Genomic DNA, 10,718 nt, shown 5'->3' on the forward strand with positions numbered 1-10,718 from the left:
TTTAAATATTTTAAGAGAAAAAAAAAAACCCAAAAACCATTCTTTGTAAAGCTCATTACCTCTGGCAGGGGGCCAGTGGCAGTGATTCGGCACTGACTTGGACTTGTCCGCCAAGATGATGGGATGGTGGGGTTTGTTCTCTGAAGAATGTGGACTAGCAGAGAATCTACACAATCGAAGGTCTCTGGGCTTATCTCAAGCTGGAGGAGTGGCTTTACAGCATCAGCGCTAACCTTTTGACGGGCCAGCTATTGCATTTAGTGGCTTGCTCCATCCTCATGCTGGCCCCTGATAGTCCACCTGTAGCTGGACCAGTAACCTTGAGACGAACACCGTTAGGACAGGCAGCAAGCTCGGGTTTGCAGAACTTCAGAAATGGATGTGCTCGGCCAGATCCCTGATGGTTCCTTCACGTGTGGGTTGGTCTGTTGTACTTGGCACTTGGGGCCGTGACTGTGTTCCTGTCCTTCGTGTGACCCCATCTTTCCTTTCTCAGAGGACCTACCGAGCCATGTACGACTACAGTGCCCAGGACGAAGATGAGGTCTCCTTCAGGGACGGCGACTACATCGTCAACGTGCAGCCCATCGACGACGGCTGGATGTACGGCACGGTGCAGAGAACTGGGAAAACCGGGATGCTGCCAGCGAATTACATTGAGTTTGTTAATTAATCATTTCTCCTTGCCCTCCGAGCTTTGTTCTCATCTATACTAAGCCTAATCTTTTTAAAAGATAGAAGATACTTTTAAGACACACTTGGCAGTTATTTTACAATAATCTCTCTTTCCTTTGACAATTAGACACACAGGTACCAGGAAGAAGGAATGACTTCTAGGCTGAAAACAGCAGCATTTTTGGTAATTTGTATAAACAAAATAATTAGGTCTGGAGACCTGGTGCTGCTAATTGTGTTAATGGTTTCCTTTGATTGGCTATTGAACCCTTCTGGGAAAATGTATTTTTCTAGACTTTAATAGAGATGTTGATTGTCCCTTAAATGTCACAAGTATAGGAAACTTCTTAGCTGTCACTTTAGAATCACCAGAAGCCAATTCTCTTAATTCAGTAACAAAGCCAATAATTTAAAAAACCATTTAGCTTTTGAGTCAGGAGGCAATTTTCCAGTTTAAGGGAAACTTGCCTAAATATAATAAATGTAAGCAGTGGCAGAATGACAGTTTGGTTAAAATTATATTGACTGGTGGCCTTAGGGATCTGGAAACTTCTACCAAACAAAGAAATTTCCTTGTTCCCTGGGCTGACTTGGGTCTATTTATTTCTCATTTGTACCGAGGCGTATCCTACTCTCCATTTACATTCTGTGGACCCAAGTATATGCTTGGCTCCATAGAATGTCAGGACCAAATAACTTCACAGCTACTCTGCAAAAGGGCAAATTTTAAGGTCGTCTATATTATTTCCCTAATACTAGTAGCCGTGACCCTGTTGCATGTCACGTAGGTTTCAGCTTCTGTAATATAGGCGGCTGCACTGCCCATTCCTGTTAGTAAAACCAAGAGCGTGGCTGATAGCGAAAAGTCCTTTCCTCTAGCTGCCAGCTCATCAGAAAAACATAACTCGAAAAGTTGCTTGAGATTCTCCTGCTGCATTGCACTCTCGTTTTGAAGGATTTACACCTTAGGAAATAGATGTATACTTTAGCAAATAAGTGATTTAGATGTTTATTGAACAGCTTTCCTTAACTTAATGCCGCTGCTGATTTCAAAGTAAAGCAAACTCCATAGGAGCCAGTGACAAAGAGTTGGAATAGGAAGTGTGCTGGAGGAAATCAGAGACCACAAAGGACCAGCTCCGTACCGAGAGACAGATGATCTGGTTTCTTTGTGTAGAAAATCGTACTCAGGATCCTGGAATGGAAATCTCGCCCCTGAAACCAGTTAATGAAAAGACTTCCATTCCATTTTCTAAATCACATTCAGGGAGTGAGAGGGGAGTGTGACCAGAGATTTTCGGTACAGGACTTACCAGGCTGTTCATTAGAAAAGAAACGGTCACATTTTGATTTTCGAATGAGTGGCTTTGCAGGCTCTTGCTGGATTCACAGCCATGACCATCATGTCATGAAGTTTTACCTGGAGTCCACAGGTCACTGGAGAGATTAACGCCCATCAGCAACTCTGTGTTTTTCTGATTGTGCCACTTTGGGGGACTTGCAACAGGGTAGCGTTCATGTAAGGCCTGACTCTAGAGTGGTGATGAAACTGAAAAAGCAAAGTTACAAAAATGCAATCAACTGTATGGGTCTTGGGGATATCTGCCTTATAGGATATAGTCAAAGAAATGAACAAAATATCCCATAAAATATCTTTGAATGAAATGTTTATTAGGCCAAAGGCAAACAAACGTTAATTCATTTACGCCTTGGAAAAGTAAACACATACTTCGGAAAATCTGTAATCTCATTTTTATCAGGCTAAAAGAGTAATTAAAAAGTTTTATTATACTCACGCTGCATCTACATGACATGGACATAAAATTGAAAGGAGAAAAATCCAGGCACATAACTAGAGATATTTTTGAGGGGCTTTTACGATTACCACATAACCAGCTTGGCTGATTTTCTATCATTGAAATGACTAGTTGTGATTCAGTTGATTAAACTCCACGTCTGTTTTGGTGTCTTATACACAAACCTACAAAGACAAGCAGAACTTGCAATATTCTTGCAGAAATTTCTGTGCGTTAAAATTGAGGGCAATAAGCTTGCTTATTCATTTTATTATACCATTAAATAAATATTTACAATTCACCCAGATAGACCACACTTTCTTTGTGATTATATAAAAGAGTAGTTGATTAATTTGCAGACTAAAGGTAGGACAGGTACATTTTTTGATAAATAGCACATTTACAGGAAGCTTAAAGGAAACTGACTTAAAATGAGGATTCTAATTGGGGAGGGAACCATGAGATAACAGCTTGACGTTTCATTGTTTTTCTCATTTAAACATCAGATTCACTGAATGTACACGTCAATACTTATTTGGAGAATAGTTCTCCTAAAATTTGAAACTTCACATGATGTTGGCATAGCAAGATGTTTCTGCTTCCAGCCTTCAGGAATTAAGATCTGATCAGAATTTACCTCGAAGGCAGTTATCTTACAATAAAGACTGAGCGAGAACAAATTGTCACATGTTCCTGATGCTGTAATTCAATAGTATTGTCACTGTCACTAAAGCCTGTCAGGATATTAAGCATCTCAGTAGAAATATGGGAAACAATATATGTAGAAAACCAAAGTGCTATTTTTGCAGCATCATTTTCAAAACTACATTCTTGAACAGCTTTCCCCCTTTCCACACATCCCCTCTCACCTCCGATTTGGCAACATCCGTCACACTGACAACTCAAGAAGGGTTTAAAACAACAAATCTTTCAAAAATCAAGGTAACGCCCGAGCACAGGGCGCAGGCACCTGATTTTCCGAATGTGATGTGTCCTCAAGCCTGACACAAGCACAAAGGCAGCTTGATATGCTTCTGAAAGCTTCCAAAAACAACTGTACATGGATCATCTCTCTCTTGAGAAGAGCATAGCAACAGAATATATTGCTCTTGGTGTAAGGTTTTGTAGTAAACTTTTTACTTATTCTCGTTCTCTAAGAAAGCTTTCTATTTCTAACCTGTGGCAAGACGAACTCTTCATGTCTTCTTGTTCTTGTTGACACATCCGCAGCGTAGCCCATGTTGAAATATTTGTCTGGTTGTCAGATCTCTGCGCTGTCCCTGGATCTTCTCAGGCCTCCCCCACCCCGACCCCACCCCGAGACCACACAGGAATTTGCAAGCACAATTCCCAGGAGCCCCTTGTTGGAACACAGATGCGACTAGAGCAGCCCCTCTCTTGCCACTAGGTTCATGGTCCGAAGACTGCCAGTTTTGCCAGTCTTGCTTTCGCTGGCCTCTCCGAGTGGAGCTAGACAACACTCTGGGATCTGGGAAAAGCAGACTTTTCTAAGGCAGACAGTGGAAGTGCAAGAGGCCGCATCTCTTTTTCAGATTTGCCCATCTCCAGTGGAAGGTTTTTAATGAAAAGATAAAGAAAATGTGAGATCCTTTAGTAACTTCCCCTATATAAAGTGGATATAGTTTATACCAAAATTATAATATAGAGATATAAAAAATATAGGTGCCTTTTTGATCACCCTTGTCTCTCCAATATGGTCTTGGGAAGAAAACCAAGCACGCAAGCATCTGCCTACTCTGTAGTACTATTTTATTATGTGATCAGTATTTTTATGGTGGGGACAGATGAGATATTCCTGACAGATATGAAAGGTGATAGCTGATTATATTTTACCTCTAAAGCTTTGGAACTTTAGAAAATACTGACTTCTTCCATTTATTTCTGAAAGGCTCTCTGTGGATTTATATATTGTTGAGCTGCATAAACATTAACCTTAGGTCTGAGATTTAAAACACCTATTATAAGATAGAAGAATTATGTTATAAGGCTGAATTCGTGACCCAAGATGAAGTTCACTTCAAAAATCCATTGTACCGTAGCTATTTGCTTCTGATCATCTGAAAATGGCTAGCGTGGGTTGTTTGGGTGGCATGGAGGTGAGAAAGCTTTAGTTAATAAGAAGCTCTGTAAACCAAGTGAAGAATGCTAACAGGAACGTCTCTTTCCGAAGTATTCCGTGCCCATTAGGGTTCTTTCCAGGCAACTGTCAATTAGTGGTGATGAAAACCACAAAGGCAATTGTGTGATGCTTCTGTGGAATCCACAAGCCTGGAAGGATCCCTAGGGCACCGTCTCCTCCCTAGTCGTCTGGGTTACTTCAGTATAGTCACAGGAATTCCATGTGCTTTTGTGTTTGATACGTGGTATCCAGTTTGCATAGTATATACTTCTCTGTGATGCAGCTGCTGTTAAGGATGATTTTCTTGAAAGGAAAAGAGAGAACTGCATCATGGCCCCATTCTTCTGTGTCCATATGACGAACGGCTGAGCACTTAGAAGCAGCACTGCGTGTATCACAGGCCAGGGGTGTGGAACTGTTGGTCTTAGACCTGCGGTAAAAATGCAAAATTGGATCATTGTGAAGACTGGCCTCTCTTTGCTTCAAAATATGTAGACTTGTGATTGATGATTCATTTGCAGGATTGTTCTAACTATGAGAGCGTTAAGAAACACATCATGGTTTTAAAATGAAGGGGCTTACAGAACGATGCAATGTTATAAATATAATTTGGCTTTTGTTATGCAAATTGTTAACACCAGCTATTAAAATATATTTTAGTAGAAATGCTTTAATTCATGTTTTTTTCCTCTACACTGTGAATCTTTAAGCCTTGGTGGACTAGAGCAACATTGTGCTGCCCAAAGGACTAACCTATGCAACTAGTTCACATTTTAGTGGATGTCACAGTAATTGTGTAATGAGACATTCTTTCCCGCCCGCGATGGACAGCAGCATTGAAATAACACGTTAAGCCTAGCCTCATGTATGTATAGTACAGTTACTCACAAACCCTTCAAGGCTACCATAACCACTAGCACTATCCGTCGTATAAAAGCAGATCACTGATTTATCTATGAAAAAGACTTGAATGATGTCAGAACAAGAACGACAGATGAATGCGTCGGCCGTGGCTTCCATGTGGTCACTGAAAGTTGTTCCCTGTGATGGAAGCGTGTTCTCAGATGCACTCTCTCCAGGGTATTATTATTCTGTGTCTTTCTTTCTGTATTTGTAAAACATTATAATGCTTTAATTTCCTATCTCTACACATTCGGTTTGCTTAAATAAATGCAGGATATAACAAAATGGTCCCACTTCTTGGTTCTCACCTTGGTTTCTTGGAGCATGGGTCCTTGACAATAACCTGGGTATGGGTTTATCCTGACAACTCAGGTGAGATCGCCTGGGAGGTGTACGCTGGCTTCAATGCACTTAAATTGGTAAGTCATTCAAAATGAGTCTTTCTCCTCCAAATAAACTTAGTTTTAAATGATAACAGTATTATTTTTTTTCAAGCTCCGTCTCTTTCTGATTTTGTCACCGTACTAGAGTAATACATCACTGTCATTTACTTCTTTCAAGATTAAATCCCTCATATATCCTCAATAGTACAATTTTAATTGTCTTGTATTTGTAAGATGAAAGAAACAGCTTGCAGCAAAAAATAGCAACTGCACAAATTGAATGCATGAAACAGGGAGATGCTCTGATTTCCCAGCTACGAATGGCTCGTTTATCATCGAGCATAACGCTTTTTTTTCCCCTAATTTTCCCATAGTTGGAAAAAGTGAGTTAGTCCCTGTTTTTGCCCTCAGATAAATCTACTGAGACTAGACTCTTAGCCTTATTGTATGATTTTGTAGAAGTTCTTCTTTGATGGTGCTTAAACCCTCTTAATTGTAAACCGATAAACTCTGCTGATGACATATTTAGCACACTCACTCATAGAATAAACATTTCGTCCTAGTCTTGAATTTTCTGTTTTTCATATTCCAAAGTATGAAATAAATATTTGTATGATATTAAACATCAAAAATTCTTGATGATATTTTAAAATGACAAAATAGCCCATTTATTTATTTGAAGAATTTTCTTTTTTTTTTTTTCTTTCTCTCTCTTGCCAAGACTTTCTCCCCCCCCACCCTGATCATAAATTTTACTCTTTGGAACCAAAGCCACAGAGAAATGAGTATCTTAGCAAGATTTTTTTTCCCTGAACTAAAATAATTTAGGTTTAGAATAACCTATGCTTATATTTTTATTAACTTAAAAATTTGTGGCGTTAGTTTTACAGGTAACTGAGGCATACATGACCACTAGAAGTCTACCAATGTAACTTTTCTGTAAAGAGTTATTTACAAACTTTGATAACTTTTTTTAAACAAAAAAGTTATTTTTTATAAAAAATTCTCAGACATAAATGGAAAAGTAGATAAAAGGAAAGTTTTGTTCCTTTCCTTATGTAATCTGCTTCTCCTACACAGAGGGATTGAATAGAGTTTTGTGATGGCAGAAAACTGGATAGGATCCAAGTGTGAACTTCAACTGCTTTCTGCAGTTCTAAGCAAAATTCTCAGGCCTTTGTCCATTTATATTTGTACTTGGGAGCAGCAGAGTTCTGATGAAAAATAGAACGAGAAAATGGGTTTCAAGGGTGAAAAGTCAATATAAGAACAAAGGACCCAGTTACTGATTTTGTATTTATACCTTGGCATTTTGATCTTTGCTTGCACTTTTTTTTTTTTTTAAGTAACAAACATGAAAGAGACTAGCAGACCAAAATACAGAAATGAGCAAAATCTGAACACCTGCTAATCCACTTGAGAAAATAAGGAACTTTTCTGCATCCCAAATTTAGTGACTAGATGGCTTTTTTCTTTTTTCTTTTTTTTTTTTTTTTGGTCTTTTTGCCATTTCTTGGGCGGCTCCCACGGAATATGGAGATTCCCAGGCTAGGGGTCTAATCGGAGCTGTAGCCACCAGCCTACGCCAGAGCTACAGCAATGCAGGATCTGAGCCACGTCTGCAACCTACACCACAGGTCACGGCAACGCCAGATCCTTAACCCACTGAGCAAGGCCAGGGATCGAACCCGAAACCTCATGGTTCCTAGTCGGATTCGTTAACCACTGTGCCATGACAGGAACTCCTAGATGGCTTTTTAAATGAATTTGTTTCAGGTTCTTGATCCAGAGGGCTGCTCTTCAAGGCCATGTGGCCCTAATTAACTTTCGTTATCTCACGTGATCTCACCCCTCTGGTGACAGGCGACCCGGATGGAGGTGACTGATCTGTAGGCTGCCCAGGAGCCCTTCTCAGGAGCTGCACAAGGACTTTGCCCAACAGGGACTGTGGTCACTGAACTTGTCCGAATCTCCCTGAAGAACCCGAGTTCCCAATGTAGAACAGGTTGGTTAACTGGTTTTATTGTTAAAAGGTGAATGATGTCGAGAAAGAAGGAAGAAGTTGGAAGTGAGCGTAAGCTGTGAGTAAGCAGAAAGCATGGAAGAAAAAGCCATGAACCAGGGGACAGACATTTAGAACAGGGCAAAAAGTAGAGTAGATGGTTGGTGATGGCACGAGCCCTGGAGATGGGAAGACACTGATTCTTGTTAAGGATGCTCCCTGCGGAGGGAGCAGCCACACTCCTGTTGGACCCTGGAGGCTTCGTCCTGCTGCCAGTGAAGCCATCTGCTCTTATCTTGATAAGAAACAAATTTCACAAATGTCAGAAACATTTGCAGGACGTCCCCCAGACAAAACTGCAAGTGACCAATGTGATTGAAATGTCACATTTTTACAGATGAACTATTTCAAGGGTGCCTTAAATCATTTTATTTTCCTTTTTGATGCAGTATATTATACTGTATATATCCTACTGAACATCACTTTAGTTGGAAGTTATTTCCCTGGGCTCTGTGAAGGGTATCCATTATTAATAGCAAATGAACTGAACTTCAGCCATGGGGTGTGTCCGAAGCAAGGACTGGGGCGGGGGGTGGGTAGAGGAGAGTGTTCTCATTGATTTCTAAATGTTTGGCCCAGAACATGGGCATGACTAGGGCATCTTAGGGAGTGACATAGGCACTGGTGTTCTAGGGATGAAAGCGGAATTGTTTTTTGCAGAGCTTTTGGAAATACCCAATTCCTTCGAGTTCCCACAGTGATAGGTCTTGATTAAGGTGGATGAAGCAGTAACTCTAACTTATTCATTCAACGTAATATTCAAGGAACAGAACACAAGAGAACTTTCCTACTATCCTGGTGGAGAAACTACATTACACATCCAAAGAGGTACATTTACCCATCTGTTGTGTATACTTACACAATGCATTGCTTCGCTGCAGCTTGAGAGGTGTCAAGGGGAAGCCCAGTGCTCTCTGGGTTCTTGTAGCTGGGAAGGGGTGAGCTGTGGATTCAAGGGGATGATGTGGAAAATTGCTTTGAGGAGCTGCTATTTGAACTGAGCTGAAAGCTGCACTGAGAGCTGTCTCGGTCCATCTAAGCATTAGGCATATGGGAAAATTTAGTCACTGGCAGCTGGTAGTAGAAATGCTCCAGTCTTCTGCCAAATTTTAATTTAAGTAGCAATGGCAAGTTTTGGTAGCTTTCACAAACTTAAATGTTTATGGACAAAAGTTGGGGTATGCACGTGCATGAATTTGTGTGAAGGTACTACCCTTTGATTATTCTCATTATGACTTATTCCACTTTAAAAGAACTCAGCAGGTTACGAAGAGTTAAGTATATATGCAGAGTTTTATAAATGTGGACTACTTCCTTTCCTTTTTTTGACAATGGGTTTTTACGTCGACTTTTGTGTGTCCTTCGTTCCTCCCTGAATGTTTTTGGAAAGTGTGTGCTTACTGGAGTTTATGGTCATTGAGTCTACGGTAGGACCATTGATTAAAATGCTCTTCTCTCCTGGTTTAGATGTCACAGATTTGGGAGTTGTCATTCCCATCTGATATGTGATGTGAATTAGATTTGCAACATGAACTGGGCAACACAAGGAAAACTCACTCACAAAGCAAGAGAGTTGCTTTGTGAGTCCTTTATATGTCCTTGCTCAGAGGTAAATCATAGATTCGCTCATGGAAGTCTGGCAAGAATGTGGGACATCTGACTCCTTTAAAAGTCCAACAGTATGTTTGCACATTTTATCTTGGGTACCCTTGCCCCAGTTAAATTAATGGTTGGTAATATCTTGGATGTCTTTGGCTCCCGTAATCAATGCCTAGTAGAATGCTTGTGGGAATAGTTTTTATAAACACTTCCTGGCTGTGTACATCTTTCTTTTACAAAGAAATGTTTTGACTTTCAAGATAGTGCCGCACAAGTTGATTTCTGAACCTCTACATCTTTTTGTTGTGTTTCTCCCCCAAAAGGGTAGCGCTGATGATCCAAGTGAGCATCCTGTTTGTATTGTTAACACCTAGTGTCTTTTGTTTACAAACCATATTCTCATTTGGTTTCCATCAAATTTAGTGGGTTTGGGAGAAGAGGTGTCTGAAAACCTGGGGATAAATTTGTCTTGTGTGACACACCCAGTGGTCCAGGTGATGTGGCTTCCCTCTCTGCCTGTAGCCATCCGCCACCTGGAAAAACAAGGGACGGGCACAGGAAGCTTTTTCTATCTTCTATAAGTCCTAGAAGGGTGTAAGGGCCTTGGTGGGGGGAAAGGATGGTTCCCATGATGATTTATTTTTCAAAGCATGCAAATAAAAAATGTTTATGGCATGATGACATAATTATAGTATGTCAACTCAGTATTATTGAAAGAGCTCCTGTGAAGGACGTTGAGACATTTTCAGAACTCTGAATGGGGTTCCTGGTCTTGATGTGCTACTTGACCATGACTGAGACCCTACGGTGGTAGTTTCCTCATGTAGACTTCTTCAGAATTTGGCCGAGTCCATTTAATTATATTGCAGCAGAGATCCACGATGCTCATTACGATTGGGGTGGAAGGGAGTCATCAGCAGAAAGAAGTCCCAAGCCAGAGATGACCACGTCAGGGGAGAGAGTGAACACCTGTACAACGGCAGCATCACAGGAACCAGAGGGAAGGAACAGCTGAGGCAAGGCAGATCTGGAGACCCCGAGTTCTCACTTGGATGAAAACCCAGTTTTAGCCTCGAGTGGAATTGAATCTTTCAAAATTATTCCAGTATCAGGAGGTGGAAGCTGTCAGTGGTGGCCTTGTTTATCTTTCCATGTCTGCG

The 10,718-nt window shown here is 40.7% G+C and overlaps 1 protein-coding gene across 21 annotated transcripts in view; it reads left to right on the forward strand.

The window, feature by feature from the left end:
- NEBL (nebulette) overlaps positions 1–5,799 on the forward strand; it is a 355,791-nt gene extending 349,992 nt beyond the window's left edge. For 20 of the 21 annotated variants that reach the window (XM_003357763.5, XM_084980375.1, XM_021064957.2 and 17 more), the window contains one exon: positions 497–5,799. In XM_003357763.5, coding sequence (XP_003357811.1) covers positions 497–673 — 177 coding nt within the window. In that variant the 3' untranslated portion in view covers positions 674–5,799. The remainder of the gene's footprint in view (positions 1–496) is intronic. The other variant, XR_014818008.1, reaches the window with a different exon arrangement.
- Positions 5,800–10,718: the final 4,919 nt, after the last annotated feature.

This window comes from Sus scrofa, chromosome 10 (genome assembly GCF_054392235.1).
Source record: "Sus scrofa isolate SSC_HxYL_T2T_F1_AM1 chromosome 10, Sscrofa_HxYL_maternal_Yorkshire_Landrace_v2.0, whole genome shotgun sequence".
NCBI lineage: Eukaryota > Metazoa > Chordata > Mammalia > Artiodactyla > Suidae > Sus > Sus scrofa.